The 22078-nt window shown below is 41.6% G+C and overlaps 1 protein-coding gene across 1 annotated transcript in view; it reads right to left on the reverse strand.

Annotated features, from left to right (window-relative positions):
- Nucleotides 1-22078, reverse strand: part of LOC125007270 (metabotropic glutamate receptor 4-like) — a 172640-nt gene that overhangs the window by 123902 nt on the left and 26660 nt on the right. The window contains exon 2 of the mRNA XM_047583978.1: nt 14658-15724. Within this exon, the coding sequence (XP_047439934.1) occupies nt 14658-15233 (576 nt within the window). The 5' untranslated portion in view covers nt 15234-15724. The remainder of the gene's footprint in view (nt 1-14657; nt 15725-22078) is intronic.

The raw sequence follows: 22078 nt of genomic DNA on the forward strand, positions 1-22078 counted from the left end.
AGTAGCAAATTACATTGACCTTTTGCCAGTCAAAACTTATGATTACGATGGGACGTGACGCGGCACTTTGACGATAAACTGAAATCTGTTTCCATACCTGAGGCAGATGGACTCACACGCAGTGGAAGACACTGCTTGTGTTTTCCTTTCTCGGCAACGGATGGACAGCATGACCGAATCACATAGTTCACTGATCTGTAAATCTGGCCATAAACATATTTAATCAAGCTTGCGTTAGTCAATATCAGAGAATATCGCATTAATAGATTTCCATTTTTTCACGGCCAGATTAGCACACGCCCAAAGATCACCAGCAGCTACGGGCGGGGTGCAGACGCACTGGAGTCGCTGCCATTTTCATGCAATCCAGTGAGTTTCTTCAGACCAAAGACAGTCAAGTGCAGGGTGAAAAATACTTTTCTTTACTCTTCTATGTGTTGTTTGTTAGTGAAGACTCTATTCTGGGCATAATATGCTCATAACATGTGATTGTCCCAGTAACCAACAGCCTGGAAGCCAATGTGTTCAGCGTGCTAACATGCACTCAGTAGCCACAACATTTTGTCAGATATCTACAACGTCTGAAAATCCGAGCGTTTGAGGATGAAGTGTTGTGTAGTTTGTGTGCTTTGTGTTTACTCCTCTACTCACCTACCCTTCTCTTCTACTGTGAATTTGAATCATATGAGTCTGAAACTAACAATTATTTTCACCGTTCAATTACTACCCTGTTATTTTAACTGCTTTCTCCAAACACGAGCCCAAATCCCAAAGATATCAAATACGTTGTCACCCATGACAAGGACAAGAAGAAAATAGTCATATCTGTGTTTTCGTGGCCAATTCTATCATGTTCTATCAATATTATTCCACCATCAGGCCACATCCTGATTAAGGATGTAGTGATTTATTGATATTGATGCACAGATGATCTTCACTCCGTTGACTGCACCTGTTGGCAGACGAGGGAACATCTACCCAACACAGATGTTTGCTTTGATTATTTGAATCAGACAACAGTTCATCTTGTGTCCATTTTCTTCTATTTTATAGCTTCCGTACTCGCATTTAATTTATCTTTCATGAAAGTAATTTGGGCTTTACACAAGCTTAAATTATCTTCTCAATTATCTGTCACAAAAAGGATCTTCTTCGTGTGAAAGGAGTTTCATAAATGTAACTGAGACAGTGCTCATCCTTAATTTAAGCGTTTAATTTAGCAGATTTGTTTTTTTTTCTACATTTTGTTCTTTCTAGGTTTTAAAATTCCTTTATGTGCTTATTTACTCGTTGGTGTTGGTGCTGACACTTGCAAATTAAGAAATTTATAACGATCTAAACTGCTATGACAATAACTTTTTAGTAAGTAAAGAAAAAGACCAAACAAACAAATTATATGGAATCAGATTTCATGTTGCCAAATTGTTTCTTTAAATATCTGTATCAGTCCAGAATTTCTCAGTATACAGCAATAATACAGCAAAAATATACAGTATACACAACTCATTACAAACTAGGACCACCGTTTAATTCAGTGAATTACTGTACCCCGATCAGCTATAACATTAAAACCACTGACGGGAAAAGTAAATAACGACCATCTTGTGACAATACAGTGTTTTGTTGGGAAACTTTTGGACCTGGCATTCATGTTGATATTACTTAGACATGTACCACCCACCTAGACCAGAGTAGACACCCACACCCCACAGCAATGACACTCCTCGATGGCAGCAGCCGTCCCGCTGGGGATGGCCTGCTAGGAACAACTCAAAAAACGTGAAAAACAGCACAAGGTGTTGCCCTGGTCTCCAAATTCACTAGACCCCGAACTCAAAAACAAGCCTGATCCACAGAGGCCCCTCCCCTCAACCCATAGGACCCAAAGGCCCCCACTAACAACATCCTGTTACCAGACACCACAGGACACCCTCAGAAGGCCCATGTCCATTGTGGAAATTACAAGTTGATCATTGATTCAAAAATGTTGGCTGTTAGTCGTCTTACTGTGTCATTCTTAACCACACAGATAGTGTTTCTGTTGAGGTAATAACTATCCCCTCCTGATGATTTATTGGTCATGAGTGGCTTGTAAGAGGAGATACTGTCTAAGTGTTTGATGTCATAGAAAAGGGCCTTTACCTATTTTTGTGTGACAAGCTGTTACAGGAATGTGGTTGAGTTAGGATTGTGCAGTTATGGTCATCTTCATGAGCACTTAGTAGACGTGTGTATTCTTAACTTTGGGAAACCAGCCAGTCGCAGTCCAGGTTTAGTGGTCTCCTACTGTCATTACAATATAAAATGATACCTTAACTCCTTTTATATTGTGTGATTATTATGTGTCCACAGGGCTATCTTTCAGACAATTTCCACCACACCATTCTCTGATGAGTCACAACTGTTTTGGAGGAACAAAGGAGACCATAATGTTATGTGCGTTTCACTGTTATGTAAAACTAATTTGAAATGAAAATACTCCACAACATTATTTTGGACTCAGAGTGCACTGTATCTAGCAATGTTTCTACAAGATGTTTTTGACAGTCAGACATTTAATCTAATGATACAGTGTGTTGTTTATTTAAGCTCCAGCAAATTAGGAAATTAGTCTGCTTCTGCTTCTTTCTTTGTATTTTTCTCTTAAATCATTATGACTGTCAAGAAAAAAAATACGACCCTGGCTCCTGAGGGGAGGAATGAAAAGCTGACATTTACAGTTCATATTAACTTGAAGTAATGAATCATTCATTTTCCACACCTTCTTGTTTCTATCGGCAGTCTTATGGGAGGAAGGACCGGGCGCTAAACATAAGGCAGTAAAACAGATCTGGCACAAAGAACTGTCACACACACATTCACCTCGAGGCAATTTAGAGTCTCCTTACTGACCTGACCTACATGTGTTTGGACGGTGGGAGGAAACGGGAGCATCGACACGGAGTGTGAGACGAACATACAGAAAAGGCCAGGAATGAGATTTATCATGCTCTGAAAAGCCAGTGTGAGGGATCCGACTAGTGGCACAGACGCTCAACGATGGCCCGGCACCTGCGAGCTGCCAGGGGTTTTTAAATCAGATGCGCCAGATGGTTTGCTAAAAGTTTGCAAGCGTTCCATGTATGTGGCTTTGTAGCTGGCGATGCCTGTTATGTGCAAATTTTCTTTACAGGTTTTTTTTTTTTTTGGAAACATTCACTTCCTGCTGTTATCACACTAGAGAACCCTTCCGTAGCTATGTGTGGTTTTCGCAAACAAAACAGCCGGGTTAGGCATGATGGATTTTCTCGTGATATGCGATCTTGCAAGAATCCAGCTTCCTCGCGAGGTAAGAGGCTTGCGTCAAAGCAACTTCAAATAGGTGAACGTATTACGGATCTGTGCAGATATTCAGAGCTTTGCTGGGATGCAAATGAGATGCAAGTCGATACTACAGCGCAGTAAAGCATTAGATGGAGTGGTTGGCTGTAACTTACTCTTGCTGCACCATTCAATAGTTTATTAAAAGTCCTTTATTTCAAATTAATCTAATTTAGTGGGCATGATTTAGTGAACCGTGAGGGAATACAGACAACTTCCATCATGTTGGTTTTCAGGTTTGAACAAAAACACATTTTTTTTACACAGTAAAACCAGAATATATAAACAACCTGTCTGTGGCTGGAATGTAAAAAAAAACAGACAGATGGCGGAAGGTCTGGATCTGGATACCGAACGGATGTTTGTCAACTCTTGAAGATGCGTAAATGTTGTTAAGTCTGTTTTGCATAGGAATCAGTCGCCTGTATGTGGCGCGGACGACATCATAACTAAGGCAAAATGCAATTATGTAGAATTATACAGGAATACACACCATGTAGCTCACGGAGGAGGCCAGCACCTGCCTCCGGTAATTTATTTCTTTGACGCAAAAAAAAAAGGAAAAATGTAAAAAAAAAATCAAAAACAGTTGCAGATTGAGAATTTGTAACCTTTGATGAGTCTCTTCCCCCGACATTGGTGTTAGTGTGACATGTCTGTCTCGTTGCCTGGTGTGTTGTCAGAACTTTGCTGTCTCAGGCGAATGCGTCACCATGAATCAGTGCTCACTCGCCCGACAGCAGAATAGCACGACTGGGAAAAAAAAAAAGCAATAATAAAGATAATGTGTTGTTTTCTTGAGGGCAAAGACAGCTGGAGATAAGTGCATAATGGCAGCCCTAACGTCAGAATATGCCTCCAGATTACATCCTGCTGAAGAATAAATTAAATCTTCTAAATGTGTTGCATACATATAAGAAGCTGATATATTGCATGCAGTGTTGCATTCACTATTCACCTAATAATGCGGCGCTATATAACCGCTTGTAACACGCCACCTCTTTTCTTCTTTTCATTCCAGCAGCACTTGGAGTCGATTAAGTGGTGATTGATACATAATTTTTTCATGGTCATGGCAATATGTTCTATAAACAGACTGAAACGAAAAGTCTATTTTTGGCCAAACAGAATAAATCCCAGCTACAGTAATTGGTGTCAGTGTCGGGATTAGGTAATATGATGGATGGGAAATGAAACAAGACTGAGGAAGGCGGGGGCACAATTAGTTTATATACCGCGAGCCATATTTCTCTTGAAATATTAAGCAACGTTATGGAGATTTTTATCGTGCAGGTGGATGGTACAATCCACCTGTGTGAATCCGTAAAGCATTATGAATGTTGACTCAATGATGTGGCAATGACACCTGTGGGAAGCAGCCAGTCTTTAAACCTCGCCTAATCTGCTGGAACGAAGAAGACTCGTCTAGGAAGATGAAAATGAGCCGATGCTGCTCTGTTTTGACACTAAATGAGTGCCGCACGCAGGAGAGTTGGTAAACAATAATGATAATAATAATAAAAAAAAAAACTAAGTAGTGCAAGATCCATTGCATGAACGTAATAAAAAGACCGACGAGCACAATATCTGCAAAATATGTTGGACGTCAGCAGCTGCAGCTATTCAAGGAATCCTTTCTATCACCTCACATTAAAGCCACTCTGGACATTTTTCCACAGTGACTGTTCTTAAAATACTCCCGTACAAGATGACATATGTCTTATTTATCGAGATAAGTAACTTTAACAAAGCACACATCATGCATATGGCATAAATCTTATGTAATGTACGTAGGATTTAAAATGTTGTTTTTATTTCTCTTTAAAAGATTAGTAACGACTGACTTTATTGTGATATTTTTGGAGGAAGTGATTATATCCGGTTAAGATTCTGTAAGGAAACTACAATGAAGGCCAACCTAGCATCCAAAAACAACCTGGGAGAGTCCAAGATTAAACGGAAGAACATTCTGCCATTTCCTTTTCTTTGATTGTTTATCTTGTGGAATAAACAAGTGACGTGGGGTTGAAAGCTTTGGTCTTAGCCTGAATGTGAATAATCTGTGGCCAAAAAAGCCAAAAAAATCTGGACCATTCTGTGAAAAGATGATTTATTTCTTTATTTATTTAGGATTTGACCAAATCAGGACAAAAAAAAATCTTTCCACAAAATGCCCCTCTTATGTGTTGAGGCAGACGGAGCCATGCACTGTGGATACAGGCGGCAGGCGCATGAGCAGAATGAAATGACATGGATGATGCTGAAGCGTCTGTGGCGGTCAAAGAACAACGGGTTACAGAGTCTAATCATCTCGGGCTGAACAAAATCAAAAAGTGGAGACACATCAATACCATTACTGTATGTATATTAAATATCAAAGGAAGGACAAAGAAAGCGATGGCTTAATAGCTGCGCAATCAGACAGTCAGCATTTTGTTAATGGAGTAGTCGGAGGATGGAGAGGGCAGAGGAACCGAGGGGCAAAAAAAAAAAAAAACGGCATAGGAAAATACAGAAAATGGAAAAATATCACCTCCCTGAACTGAGCAGGATTATTATCTGCAGCTCCCACAATGACTTACAGTACTCTGGCCAAAATTGGTCTCATTTTGAAATTACAAAGTAACAATGCCCTATACTATCTTTCCATTTGTGTTGCAGTGTCCTCTTTTGAAGTGAAAATGACACAGTCCAGTTTTTCATTCTAATGACGAATATATTCTTATTGGAAATATACTTATGGCTAAACCCGGGCATAAGTATAACGATACGTTTCTATAGAAACTGTGAATTATATAGATTTGTTTGCTATGGCAAATATCTGCGACTGCATCACGTTACAACGCACAACACAACCACACAATAGATAACAAATCAACATCATTGACAACTCAGGTTTAAACATGTCAGAACATAGCATGACGCTGAAGTGCCGCGCGGCTGTTTTATTGCTTCATAGCCAAGTGTTCAATGTGAACAATCACGTTGTCACCGGCTCACTGAACGAGTGGGCTTGGTTGGAGTGGGATGCCTCAGTGGACCGATACTAGTTAATCTTGATTTAGCTGTCATTCTCCTAAATGAGCTGCTAAATCAATTTTGGCACCGGGCCGTCATTCTAGTGTGTCACTGGAAGGTTTATAGGGGAATAAAAACCATCGGGGCAAGGAGAGACAAAGCATGAAATGTCAAGACCCATTTTTTATATTTTAGATGGAATTCCCCATATGAGGGCCACAACAAGGTCAAAATTAAAAGAGACACATCAGATACTGACGGATTGATGAGCAAAAATAAGCGCTTCATCTCCTGTGAGCCTTTAAACATGTGGGCAGTCCCGGTGATGAAACGCAACACAGAGGGAAACTAATTTTCATGCGAGCAGTGATGAAACTCAGTGTAAAGATAATGATTAAGTGCCTCACTAAAAAAACAAAAAACAAACAAAAAAAAAACACTCATGTTTCAACTCTAAATCCTTCCATTTGAAATGTGTACATGTGATTAAACCTTTGTAATGTAGCTCCGTTCAGGTTATGGCTTTATTCCAAATGAGAACAAGGCCACTGGCGAAAAGCCTTCATGCTGCTCAAATAATACGTTTTGTAAAGCTGGCAAGGACAGGCTGGGTCTTCCAGAAAATCATTTATTAGCACAACGTTCACTATGGATTGATAGTAGTGATGGGATTCATGGCTCTTTGAAGGAGCCGGATTTTGTGGATTTGTTCCTTTCAAAAAGTAGTTCAAAAGTCACCAGCCTGGGCCACTTATTTTATCCTTAAAATAAGAACTGTGATAGATCTGGATCAGAATCACTCGAACATAGACGTCACACAGAACTTTGCGCTGTGAACTTGAACGAGGATCAAACACGGGTTCACTATCTGTGCATCTCTGGGAAACACAGGAAAGAAAGAAAAAAGAAGAAAAGGAACTGAGACTGATTTCCCATAGTTACTTTTAGAGTCAGTCAATAGATTTGGTTCAACGGGGAATGTCACAAATCTGATAGATAGCTTTTCAGAACAACAGTGTCAACAACTTAAAAAAAAAATCTTCACTAGATCTAAAAACTTCAAGATTTCTCACTATTTTCTCACCAAAGAGAAACTAAGAGGTGTTGTGGTACATAAACCGATCAAACCAGCTCAGCTGATTTTACCAAACTGGTCCGTGGCGCGAGGATCAACTGGGAGGAGATAACCATTAACTCATTAAAAGAGACCACAACAAAGCAGATGGTGAGCACCTCTGGGAAAGAGGGATGTGGGGGAGCTTTGGCCACAAAACAGCTGCAGAATGGATCGGACCGCTCATTCAAGGAACCGTGGAGAAGACACCGTCAGCTGCTAACGATATCAGCAATCCCCTTCACAGTTTTCAGAGCTACTGGGCTCCCACTACATACATTCACGTTGAATGAAATCCACACCGCGAAAGCTTTTACCTTACAAGCTGTCGTGTAATTGCACTTTTACTATAAGTGATTCTTTCCGAGCACCCACTCAGAAATGAGTCATGGTAGGAAAAGAAACACTGGTAAAAGCAAACATTAGCAACTTCAGACTGTGAATTTGATCTTAAAAGCACGTCTGGCTACCCCTCTTCACAACGAAAATATGCATCCCCTTCCACAAGTGAAGCTGTTTGTTTTGTTCATGTCCTTAGCTCGCTGTAATAGATCACATTACCTGGAAGAAGAGACTGCATATTTAGATTTGCTAACCTGGCTCTCAACATATTATTTTACACTGCTGGTTCACCTTTTACATGTTTTTGTCATGTAAATGTTTTTTCATGCACAAAACCAATAATTCAAGAGACAACGGCAGCTTCTGCAGCATCTCAGACCAACGACTCATAATGTGTGGCTCTCATCCTGTTAAAACAACACTAAGTATTATTTGTAGAGAGTTTGAAGCATTGAATTTATTAGGGATCTGATCAAATTAAATTCCAAAGGTCTGCAAAGGGAAGAATAAGACCATGAAGGTATAAATGGTTTGATTTTGAAACCTTTAGGAATCACAGGGAGATCATCCACCTTCATTGGGACAGTTGTGAACCCTCACAATGTCCAGGTGGATAGACAACAGCTCAGTAGCTCAGTTTCTGCAGCTCCAGGGTTGAACTTATAAAGAAAATCATGAATTAAACATCGATGAAAGGAGGTGCCCACTTGAAACCCCCGAATGATATGCTGCATACTGCCTACTGCTGTTGGCTAGGCTAGTTAGCTGGTTAGCTGGTGTCTTCTTGTTGGTTGCTAGTTGGAAGCCTGCTGGCCGTTTTTTTTTTTTTTTTTGTGTGTTGTTGTTGTTGTTGTTGTTGTTTTTGTTGTTGTTCCAGTTGGTCTGGGCCTCCAAATGGGTCTTGCCCCAAATCTTGGCAGAAGGGAGACGTGTTGGTTGACATGTAGTCGCATGTCCCATCACTTTATACCTCCTGCTGTTAGCTTGGCTAGTTAGCTGGTGTCTTCTTGTTGGTTGCTAGTCAGTAGGTGACTGCTAGCCTGCTGGTCGGTTTTTCAGTTGGACTGGGTTTCTAAACGTGTTTTGCCTCAGATCTGGGCGCAAGGGATTGAACATTTAATCCTGTGTTATAATGAATGCGTTAGGAATCACAGGGGGATCATCCACCTGCATGGGGCAGTTGTGACTCCTCACAATGTTCAGGTGGATAGACAACAGCTCAGTAGGTCAGATTCAGCAGCTCCAGAGTTGAACTTAGAAACAAAACCATGAACTTAGAAGGATAAGGGGAAAGTCCCAAGAGAAGTTGGTTGCTGAAGGCTGTTAGCTCTTGCATGAAAAATCATTACCTTCTACTTTCCTTCCTCTAAATGGACCATTTCTTACTCTTCTCCGGACCCTGTACAAGTGAAACTAGCCATTCAGAGAAAGAGAGATGCTTTATCCAGCCCACAGTAAACTGTAATAATGAATGTAATAATACATGCTTTCCAGGGAGTTTTCAAGGCTAGAACACTCTGAGCTTCTTTATTCCTGGGTCACTGCCTCTCTATTGCACTACTCATGTGCACTGCAAGACGAAACAAATGAATTTAATAATAAATACTCCTTTTTTTTTCTTTTTTCCGCTGAACAAGAAAAGCCAAACTTCTGCCAAGCTAAGCACATACAATAAGGAAGGACGGCCCTGGCGGTGTAATCTGTGTCGTAGGTGATGCGTGTTCTTTATGAACACATCTGCTATGCAAATGAATAATGTAATCATCTGACATAGCTGGTCTGTGATCATGAATTATCTTTTCCCCAAATGCTTGTCACAGCGGCTCTCACTCCACAGCCAACTACACTAAAATGTTCTTGAGCTGCAGCTCCTGGTCCCCATGTTACTGTTACATAAGGTTGGAGTAAAATATTCATCAAGCTGCTCTGGACCACATCTGTATGCAGCTGAGTGCTGAGGAAACACTTTTCTGTATACCTGCTAACTACACCAGGTTGGCTGCTGCTGAGTTTAAAATGGTCTGCGTGCAAAAGTGCTTGGTTGTCTTTGTGTGCGGTTGTGTTTCTTTGGGTGAACCTTCGTTATACGTGGTGTGTGTGTGTGTGTGTGTGTGTGTGTGGTAGGCTGCTTGCCTTCATCAGTATGCTGAGTTGGTCCTTGTGTGCATGCGTTACCTCCATAGAGAGGAAACATTTAATTGTAGCCACAGTACACATAGACGCAGTAGCCGGCCTTCTCTCTGCTTGCTAGATCTTGCAGCAGATGATGACTTGCTCGTGCAGAGGACACTACGAGAAGGCTGTAAAGTTAAAACCATCCGGGGCCATCAGCAGGTCCATCGGGACCAGGAGAAGCAGCGGCCGTCTAGCTGACCTGCGGATCCCTGGGAAGCCATAACTCAAGCAGCTGCCTGAATGACCACACACCACTCTCCATTAACGCGTTACTGTTTAATCTATGCAACTGACCAGAATACTTTACTTCACGCCAGGAGCTCACTCACTTTTTTGATTGTTGTAATGGCCGTTTTTCAATTAGAGTGGATTGTGATTGATTGGCCTCGGACAGGGTTTGATTTTCTAGAGTGCGTCTCCGAGTGATAAGAGCCGCAGATGAACTGGCACAATCTCACCGCGTTGATCATCTTAGGCTGCTGTCAGGCTGGAGCCGCTTCCTTAACCTCCAGCTGTCTGAATGTACAGTCGCAGGAGACGGAAATGCTAATATATGTCGAAGATAAGGCGGAGGGGGAAAATCCGGATTAAATATGCAAGGACAACGTGAATTAATGAAAAGGAATGAGCTAACGACGTGAAGGATTCAAGGCTTCTATGTCAGGGTGGAGTCAAGACGCACGGCAGGAAATGCTCATTACCGTGGCCCACACGACTCTCACCTGTGTGAGTGCACATACAGTGGCATTTCCATGAGTGGGAGACGCAAAGAAACCCATAGTTCCCACACAGGGCTTTGCATGTCTCAACAGATAATAACAATCTTCCGCAGGTGCATATGATGCCCGCCCATGCATAGATCCAAGTGTGAACTTACAAAGACATACGAGGGATGCACACAACCTCGCTGTGTGTGTGCGTGTTCTGTCACACTGTGTTCACTCTGATTAACGCTGGGGGCCTTAACAAGGAGGGTACATCCCATGTGGTTTGTAAGGCTCTGGAATCAGGGAGCTTATCAAATAATACACAGACTGCAGGCTGTGGCTGTGGAGTATTAGATTAACCAACACATTAGTAAGCATAGAAAAAACAGAAAAAAAGCCTTGTATCTATTTGTACTTGACTGATTTTACTTAGTGATATGATTCGTACAGTTTCCCATTAAGTGACGTTTTTTTTTTTTTTAAATGTGAAACAATACACTTTACCTAAATCCTGAACCTTATTATAAACATGGCCCCTGCCCAGTTACGCTTCATTGCGGGCACGTCTATAAACCATTCAGTGAGTACGCTACAAGGACTCAAAAGTGGGCGATAAGGTGGAATGTGAGTGAGTCTGGGGCAGGTGGCCTTGCCCCCTGTCAGGGCATCCACCTGTCACTCAAACCTAAAAAAGCCTAAATTATACATAACTTTGAGACGATAAATCATTTAAAACAATTCTTACCTTTCTGCCATTTTTACGCTTTTCTTTTGCAATCCTAAAATGCCCCTAATAAGCGTATGACACACTAAAATGGAAAAGAAATTCATCACTATTCTTGGACCAATGTTTTTATTCGGTCCGAATAAAATGATTTGAAGAGCGCCCTGGCTGTCATCCGTCACCACGTCCCTTCTGGTTGATACCGCTGTCAGCTCTCTGGCAGATACAGAGCGTATTACTTAGTGACTATATAAGATAAAGGTAAAAGAAAAATAATGTTGAAGATGCATTTCTGAAAGGAGGCTAAAGTTAGCTACAGTGTGCTGTCAAAACATGTAGTCAACACAGTTAAAATCTTGCAAACAAAACAGCTGCAACCTCCTTTAACTACTAAACGACTAATGACTAAAACATGTTTGAATTCTGCCGACACATTTGACCGTAAACCAACAGACGCTGAAGTGCTACATGGTAGCTGGGGTCAGACTACCAAGGTAACCGAACGCTGTGAGGGCATTTCATTTTATACCACATATAGAACTGAATTTTATTTAGCTACTGTTTTCACTTTCTGGTGCCTCTGAATCTGACCCCAGTGACCCCTTTCACCTCAATCGTCAGGGGAGGAGGGGAGCGTCAAAGGTCAGGGTGGGGGAAGTGGTGGGACTTTGGAGGGAGGAGGAGTTGTTCATTTTAAAATTTCTGCTAAGTGCTGTACAACATGCCAGAAAAGTAAGAACTTCTTTACATGGGTCACACTATGTAAAAATTCACCCTTGTAGTAAAATGAGGTATAGACCCCAAAACATCTGCTCTGTGCAGATGAAGTTGGGCATTTCACATGAGGTCTATGAGTTGCTTTCTGAGCCACCATCTAGTGGCCAGTTGTGGTACTTCCACCTGAAGATCACCACTTAGTGTACAAAGAAGATACCCCACACTACAGTCTACATGTTGTACCTCAAGTCTCCGTTTATAGGTTTTACTATTAGACACTTAGTATCTGATTATGGAAGAGTACTAAGGTCACCCATGAGAAAAAAAAGAAAGATGCAGTAAGATGCGGAAGAATATTAGGGCTTAATTAATAATTAATAATAAGAATAAAAAATTGTATTGTGATTACATTTCAACTTTTTGGTCGAGAAATGCATCATGGAAAAAACAAAGCTGCCTCTTCTCGTTTTTTTTCTTTACTTTTTTCTCATGGGTGGCCCTTATATGATACCATATCAGATAAAACGTCCTCCTCTAACACAAAGCTGAAACAAAGGCAGCTGGGCTTGTTCAAGTAAATCCAAGTGCCTTGTTCAATTCTTATGATATACCGTTACCCAGATAACTTGACAATTTCCACAGATACGTGTCCTAATCACAGTCCAGTGATAATATTCCCACTGCAGAGCCTCTCTCTAGCATACTGTTGGCACAGATGTCACAGCATTGATCACGCTGGAAGGCAGCAGACGGAGCACTGCCCGGTCTGCTTCAGCACTAGTCAGGCATTTGGATGTGGAACCAAAAGCATTATCAGAGCAAGTGGAAAATAAACGTGAATAAACTGTCCATTTGCAGCATCTAACACCGAAACTAATGATTATTTTTACCACATACTAGTCGGGGTAATTATTTCTTTCCCAGAGCCCAAACCAACACCTTTAATTCTTGTTTTGTCGAAACTATGCGTGTGAAACTAAGGATACAACGTTTATAGATAGCATTCTGTAAGACAAAGACAAGAAGCAAAATAATAATCTGTTTTTCTTTTTTTGTGATGTGAAAATATTTAGATGAGAGGGAGGAGCTGGGGAGGAGAGAGGGGTGGACCTGCCTGAGAACCAGATAAAATCAGGCACAATTTACACGTGGAAATATACCCAAAACTGTTAAAGACCTAAAATGGCTTTAATTATATATACATATATATATAAGTATATTCTATCTTGAAAGAACAGTTTTTGAATGGGAAGGTTTTTGTTAATTGTTTCGTCATGCTGCCTGTAGTAGACTTGTTCTTTCCATAGTCTTGCTGTGGTTGCAGTGTTGTGGACCTGTGCTGCTCTGTGGTTGTGGATAAAAATGTGTGTTTTTTTTGTTTTTTTTTTAAAAAAAGAGAAATGTCCTACAGTATGCTTCAAAATGAATTTGCAGCACCTCGGCTGACATCTCAAATCACTGACATTACAGCGAGGTTTGGAGCGACGTCGTGAGTGATGTGATTGCCCCTGCGTGGCGACATTAAACACCGGCCTGTTGGAGTGTCCTCAAGCAAGACGCCGAAACAGCCGCGGGGATGTCGCCCTCCGACCTTGAAGTACTTTGAAGTAATCCAAAAGCGAGTGTTGTTTAGATTAGGCATCGATTTTCAGGTGAGATCGAGGTGAGGGATAAACACAGTACATCAGAAATACATTCTGATGTCGTCAAGCGTGAAAACGAGCGATTTGTTTTAAATCACTGCGGAATTTAAATAAGCCTCTACCTCGGCTCTAATGAAAGTGGTTTGAGTAATATCCGTGGTAAAATGTGTGATTCCCCATGTAACCAATTCAAACACGATAGTATTTTTTTTTTTTTAAAGTAATTCTTTCTAAAGTTAGAAATGCGTATTATTTTGCAGTGAGTCAAGCGGTAAATCACAGTCATACCTAGAAAGAACTATTACTCTTGCTCTTATGGCTGACTGACTAGAAAATAAAATGTGTTAAATAATTCATCAAATGTTCCAAATGTCCATGAACACAACCTATTTTTTCCACAATATGAGCAGATGTAAAGGACAAACTGATTGAGCGGAAGGCCATGTGGTGAAAATGAAATCAAAGAGTATCCTATTAATCACTTTGGCAATATTGTGACAGGTAATACTTCTCACTGCTTAGCAACCAACTCCTCTAGGGCAACAAGTCAGAGGCGTGAGATTTACCGAGGGATCTCCTCTCCAAAGTTATGAAAGTGTCCATTGTGTGGCAGCAGATATCTAGCATGCTGTTCTCCCTCGCCGTTCGGCGTCTCGTGCTGATTTTTTAGCCAGCGTTATTAATTATTCAAACATACATGCGCCGCATATAGGCCGATCAATAACACAAAAAAAAACCACATCACGAATCAACGGTTTCATCCAGCGTTTCGGTATGCAACAGCGAGCCCCCGCTGTGGTTCTTTTATCACGCCCTTCGTTTGTACCGTCACACAGATTCCGACGCCGATATCCTACCTTAAACAGGCGCAGTATGTTGGCCACCATGATGGAAACCGAGCTGGACGACGCTCCGATGACGCCCACCACCCTCTCGGGTTTGGTGATGATGGGCGCCCCGCCTCCGAGGCACTTGACGTCGGTCCCGTCCTTCTCGATCAGAGCCTGCACGAAGGTGAGCGACTGCTCCAAGGCGTGAGTGTCCCTGGAACAGGTGTCCAGGATCCGCGCTCCCAGAGTGATGTTGGGCAGCAGATTATTGTCATTATTGATGCGGTCAAGGGCGAAGAGCATGGCCTCCAGTCTGTGTATACCCTTCTCCTTCTTCAGCTCCCCACATGGCTTGCCATCGTGGCCCCTGGCGTGCACTGGGAAGAGCCCGCCTAAGGAGATATCTCCGTCGATGCGGATGGAGTTCAAATGTGTGTGTCCTGGGCCTTTGGGTTTGGCAGCCTGAGCGGCCTTGAGGGAGCCGTAGAGAAGCAGCAGCAGCATCAGCGGCAGAATTAGGCTGTTTCTTTGACAGCCGGTCCGATCTGGTCTACACGCTGGGGACTGAAACATGATCGCGGCTTGAGCGCACGTCCACACCATTCAACCGGACCCAGCAATCAGCGAACAGCAAAAGCCAGGTATTACTTTATGATGGCCAGAGGGTTAATTGCAATACCTCTTGAAGCAGTTGGCACAGAAAAGACTCCGTCTCATGTCTCTCCTCTCTCCCAAGCATTCAATTAATGTAGAATATGAGCTTGGCTCTTTCACAGGATGTAATCCTGTTCCCTTCTTCCCTTTCACTCCCTCACTCCATCATCTGACCGCAGCGGTGGGCAGCTGTTCTTGCGTCTGCTGTTATTCACAGACTCGCCTATGGAGATCCTTCACTTGGGGCATTAGGAAGAACAAAGGTGAACGATAAGCTTTTTTTTCTCTCTCTCTATCCGTCTCTCGCTCCCTCTCTCTGTGTCTCTTTCCTCTCCACCTCAATCAGAAGTTTTTAATCTCCCCCTGTTCCCCTGGGCAGGGATTTGGTATATGTCAGAGCCCTCAGGCCTGCTTAGGTCCACAGGCTTCAGAGTGAATTCCTGAAAGATGAAAAAGAGAGGAGAAGTGAGACAGTGCACAGAGAAAACAGAAAAAAGGCAAAGGGATTTGTGTCGGTATGAGCTGTTCAATACCTCTGTTTTTACTTAAACTTTTTTTTTTTTTGGTTTTTTACCGCAGTATTATGAGGTATGAAGAGACAGTTCTGCTCCCAAACTAATTTCTTTCCGGTACATACGCTCGGCCTACATCTACCAATTTTGAGTACAAAGTGGGGTTGCCATGGACTCCCAAGGTTGACAGGGCTGAAAGTCAGATCCCAAGTGTTTCATTTTCTCGTATCGACCTCATCGGCGCACGCGTTCGGCTCCTATCACGATGCCGAGACAAGCTTAGACTGTCACGTTTCTCATTTTTGCTGTCAATTCCGCATCAAGATGACAAATTGAAAAAAAGGCACTGACTGTTTTATGGTTGTAGCCTGTGTCTTGGTAGTGGGGCGGCTGACAAATCATTATTAACCAGACACCGTATCACCATTACGGCCACATTGCATGTGTCTTCAAATCCTGTGAAGTCATTAGTAACACGAAGGGTTTAAAGGGACGTTCAAAAGGGCCGAATAAGCAACTGATACATTTCTTTTGTGCAAAATGGACTGTTGGGTAACAACAAGCAAAACTAATTACACATATAATAATGAGATTCATGTGTTGCTCTGATATGTTGCTGTTTTCCTTTTTTTTTTTTCCAGATTTCTTAGATAATAGGAAGGTGTTACTCATACATTGTTCTGAGAGTTTTCTATGGATGTGTGCCTTGCAGGGTAGAACGTTATATCAAACCGCCAAGGTGGAGTCTGTGAAATAATGTTATTGCACATGAAGGGCAGGTTTTATAGCCGAAGCAAGGAGAAACATATCCACCTTAAGAAATCATAACAGGCGTTACACATAGCACACTCTGATGGTTGCAAATTTTAACACAGAACGGATATGTACATATTTTACACATCAGATGCAGAAACAGAGCTTTGTGTCACCGAAACCTTATTTAGCTCTTTGATAGATGTTGCGCCAAGCTGCATTTGTTTGTCGTGTCAGTATTGTGAAGGGCAGAGATTTAAAGCTGGATTCTGATTTTCCAGATCTCATCAGCACACTCCGGTGCTATTATCCCTCCCTTTCTCTGCCTGATACTCACACACACACACACAAGCCAAGCACGTAAAAATATGCCACTACAAGCCATCTTGTATGTATAGATACACACCCTGTTCATTGCAAGTTTTAATAAGCTCTGAGGGAACAATCTCCCGGCCCACAATCGCAGAGCAGATCTGTAGACATTGGTTTTCCAGTGGAGTGGGTTGAGGCCTTGGATCGGCAACGGCTGAGATTCATTGAAGGCATATTGGAAGTGACAAGGTCCTTTGAATACACCCAACTATCTCCCACTGAGTGAGAAGTAATTTTTCAGAGTTGATTCAATGCAGGTCCATTTAAATCGCTGCCGAACAGATGACAAGTGGAGAGCCAGCCCGCTCACCTTGCCCCTCCACCAATAACCAAACACAAACCACGCCGCAGCATATCTGACTTTAGGGCGCACACTGAGATGAAGGCAGAGGGAGCTGCTGCTGCTGCCAGCGTGGCACAATACAGATAGGCAGAAGAAAAATATACAGCTGTAAACAGTGAAGAGTTCAAATGAAAAACTGTTCTGCAAGACTGCAGATTTCAAAACAGATGTCACCCAACTGCATGTGTGCATGAAAGAAAAGCCAGTTGTGTGACAGCTCATACATCCACTTCAAGCTGAAAAATGCTAGCCAGTCTGTAGGAGTGTCTCCTGTGCCACCGAGGAGAAAAGATCTTATACCATCATGGGATTTCACAAAGCGTTATCGCGTTAATCAGCGTGCTTTGTCTTGTTTCATATTAATGTCTTACAGTGGTTGACCAGGATGTAGATAGTCTTTTCAGTAATTTAAAACATCTCTGAAACTATCATCATTTCGGTGAAGCACTGGGGTTATGACACCCTATCAGACCTTTATTCAACATGACACGTAGTGATGTGGTAAATTTATTACTGAAAGAGCTGAATTAGTACTTCAGACCTCACATATCTACAGATGCAGTTATGCAATGCTCATATTACCTTTCAGCAAATCTGCCTCAATTCTTGTCACGTTTTGAAGGACTACAACCAACACAATAGTCTCAAGGTACATCGAGTGGGAAGGCAAAATGCGTGACGAGCCCTTAATGTCGTAGCTCAATAAACATGTCCAACTAGTACAACATAAGAAACACAACAAAAATGCTTACCAGAACAAAATGTCAAAGACAGCTGCAGGAATCACTGGAGATTCATATCGAGAGAACAACCTTTCCCTAGGTACCAAAGCATATTTCAGAACACACTATGCATTCATTTCAAAAGGCCATACGACAATCCTCAGGCAAATAAGAGTATTACTGTTAAATTACCTTTTGCGCCACAGCAACAGCTGAATCTACATCAAATCCTTAATTCTGCTCAGACAGAAAACTGTAAACAAATCATCACATTTACAAGGTTTCGGTAAAAACTCTTTAACCTTAGAGAGTTTTTCCGACCGTAACAATATGGTATTATCCAACAATAACAACTTTATATGTGCACAACTGGTGTGGGTGTTTTGTTTCACTTACACATCTGATACCAGGGCTAGCTGTGCACGAACAGGTTTGACATTCAGGAAGTGTTTGAACAGGATGATGATGTTTGGAGGAGTCTAGAGATGGAAACAGTGTGAGCTCAAGTGTGATTGTAAGACGATCAGACTTTTCGAAGCACGTTGCTGAGAACACAACTTTTAGACTTGTAGGATTTTTCTGAGATAACAATATTCCAGTTAGAAGAGTTATAGTCACGACTGAAGTCTTTTCTCTAACTAAATAAGATGATGCAATAAGTGGCACAGCTTTGTAGCTTGAAGGCTGGTCCGCTTATGAACCTTGTCGCCCATTGCTTTGCAGCTGACAGTTGACCCTAGTGGTTGCCTTGGTAACCATTTTGAATAGAGCCCTTCATGGCCTGTGACATCACAATGTTAACTGGAGGCAGAACAGAGGGAAACTTCAGGCAAATTTTGTCACTTTCAACCATGAAAATGTCGTCTTGCTGTATTTTTTTGGTGCTAAAACCAAAAAAGTCAAAAACACTAACTTGAAGTTTTATCACATACCAGCCACTGCCACTTGTAGAGAACTTTGCTTTGGCTTTGGCCAAAGATTGGAGTGAGACAATCAACAATGTGCACAATTGATATCAGGTCAGATTAATATGTAATGCATTGTCAGTTTCAGCCTGGAAAACGTTATGGGTTAGAATAAATTGTGACTGAAATTACGTTAAATTAATCCTTATTCAGGGGATTCTTGTTTTACATGTTAATGCAAACTGCTAACACAACTTTAATTGCATGTGTCAGAGGTACTCAAGCAGAAGTTGCATTTAGTACTTCACTTCTTGTAATATTTTTGTTGATAAAGACAGACCAGACTTTGTCCCTTTGGTCAAATCCAGTCCATCCAGTGAGTGAGAGTGTAGGGGTCGGTAAATGTAGTCTCATCAGTCAGAGTCAACTTTTTGAACTAACACTCATGGTCGCGGAGAGTGAGTGTTTTAGTATATTCTCTAAAATATGCGTTTTCCTTGTCCATTCTTGCCAAAACATTCATTGAAATATGCTAACTGCCTTTTACAGGCTATAATGTTTGAGATGTGTTGCATCCAGTTAAGCCCCGCCCCTAAACAAATGTCACATTGTTTACAAACTGTGAAGGGGTCTGTAGTTCCCACTACCCCATTAATAAAACTTATGACAAAAAAATTATCATCATCATTACATGGTCTCTTGTCGCCACATCACTGTGAGTCTCTAATAACTTTTCAGTTTACTCTTTAACAGATTTTCTCCTTTTTCATTGCTGTAGCAAAGATGTCGGAAGATACACCACAAGCTTGTGTTCAGTCAACAATAATTCACTTTCTGCATGGCAGCAAAACATGTTGCATAAGACTAGAGGAACTCCTTTTAGGGCTGTTCGACTTTGAAAGACAATCTATGTGGATTTGACAGGGCCCAGTAAAGTTAAGACAAAAAGCCATAATCAAAAACAACATCTGATGTCATTGTCTTGACCTCATGGAAGTCAGCTCCCATTTGTCCCGCTGAATTTGCCAAAGAAAAGGTAGTTGTTATAAAGCCGATAAATACTTTAGCCACCGGTGAAGATAGACGCGCTGCAGACTTTGGTTGCTAAGAGTAACAATGCTACAACAGAACAGAATCTCTTTTCTATTTCTTCCTCTCTCTTCACCCCAGCTGCCCTTACAAATGCACTTGTTGTGTTGTGTTCTCTTTGAAGCAGATAAATATGTTCTGCAGACCTGCCCCTACACCTTTAATCTCCCTCCGATTTTTCAACACTTCACATTAGAAATTTCACAGCTCTGTAGTCTGAGTCTTTTTTTTTTTTTACAGTCCAATCCTAACTGCAGAAGGGACATTACAAATACCAACAAGGGCACAGCTGAAATAAATGTACATTTATTTGCAGCAGATTATTCCCCTCTTCATCTTCTGAGACTCGAGCAGCTGCTGGACGGCCAGGCCAGCCAGGCAAACTTTTAGAGATGCTACAGCTCTCCTCTCACAGATGGGCAGGAGGGGTTCTCTAATTGACACTCCAGCATGTTGATGCTGCACAGCAGATCAATAGGGAGGTAGAGGTAGGCTGCCCTGAGGAGAATGAATGGAGAGAGAGAGAGCAGAGAGCAGAGCTTAGCTGCACACAAACACTGTAGAGCTTGGAAGAGGCTGCCACTGTGTTTCTAATGAAAGAAAAGAAATGACTGATATGAGTCTTAAAAGGATGCATCGATAAGGTGGGCCAAACTTGGAAGTGCTCTGGGGGTAATGCTTAAATTCTGAGCAGTGAAATCATGAAACTGGAATACAATTAGTGCAGTACAATAAACTGAGCTGGCCATCTGTCACTGCACTCGCTGCTTTTCAGCAACACGAGGCAGTAATTCCTACCTAGATAGTTCTATCTTAGATAGTCTTCTGTCAGAAAACAAGAAAATTATTTTTACCAGCTTTTCACTGTATTTTTGTGCATTATATACAGGCCAGCACTGTTCTACATTCCTACAGCAGTCTATAACGTGCCTCTAAGGATGCACCAAGTAAAACGCTAGAACATGTGATCATTATTAATCACATAACAAAACAAAGTGCTTTGAAACGCGGGTTTCACATGAAGAATTTATCAAGCATGAACATTTTTGTCACTGACTACAAAACTGCGTGCATAATTGTGACAACGTAAATCTCCGAGCCTTCACACGCCTCCATGCGGCACTACAGAAAAGGTCTCGATGAAAAGAGTTTTCTTCTTGGCATCGCCGACTGTCAAACTTTGCATTCGTGACAAAGAGCAGTCTTGATACGCGTTTGTGTCGCACTTCACAATAGAGAAAAGCCTCCGCTCACTCAGGTCTGTGCAGCGTCAACGTGGGGTTTTCTTCCCTCGCGTGTCTGAAGTCTTGTGAGATGCAACGTCTCTGACGAGCCTCGCATCCGAAAATGACAGCTAAAAGTTACAATGCGGTTGTGGTTTGCCTAAAATGTAACTTCACCACCAGCTCTGAGTTGATGTCTTTCTTAAGTATTATATTATGCAGCCCCTGTCTGAGCTGAGGTAGCGAAGAAAGGCCTGGCCACCACTGATTAGAGTCCGTTGGTGTTCTTTTCAGTAAATGCATTACATAGCATAGAGAAATCCTTAGTGCTCTTTACACTGTGGAACGCTGTCAGCTTTGTCTTGCAAGAATCCTGATAATTTCAGACAGTGGACCGCTGTGTAGTTATGTAGTTTACAACCCAAAAAGAAAACACATTTAAAATTAATATTTTGTTAAAACTTGCCCTCAAATGTATTTTATCTTAACATGAGCACTGTTTATGAAACTGGGCCAAGCACAAATGCATTGACTAGTCATGCCATATCTAATCAGAACCACTTTCCACAGTAATTATTGACATAACATTTACCCAATACAATCATCTATTTAATCCTGAATAAAATCAATAGGAAGTATTCAGTCTGCAATAATAATATTAATAACGGAATCTGTATCGGTTTCAGCAGTGCATTCCTCAGAACAATTTCATTTCACACTTTTAATTAAAGTTTAACTCTGAAACCGAACTGAAATTCAATACAGTAGGTAGCTCTGTGACAGCGATAATTTTCGCTATAATTTTCAGGAACCATCAATCCACAGCGGGAAAGGCTCAACGGGACTCAATACAATACGACACCTTTGCTGGGGGG

The sequence above is a fragment of the Mugil cephalus genome, chromosome 4, assembly GCF_022458985.1.
Source record: "Mugil cephalus isolate CIBA_MC_2020 chromosome 4, CIBA_Mcephalus_1.1, whole genome shotgun sequence".
Classification (NCBI taxonomy): Eukaryota; Metazoa; Chordata; class Actinopteri; order Mugiliformes; family Mugilidae; genus Mugil; species Mugil cephalus.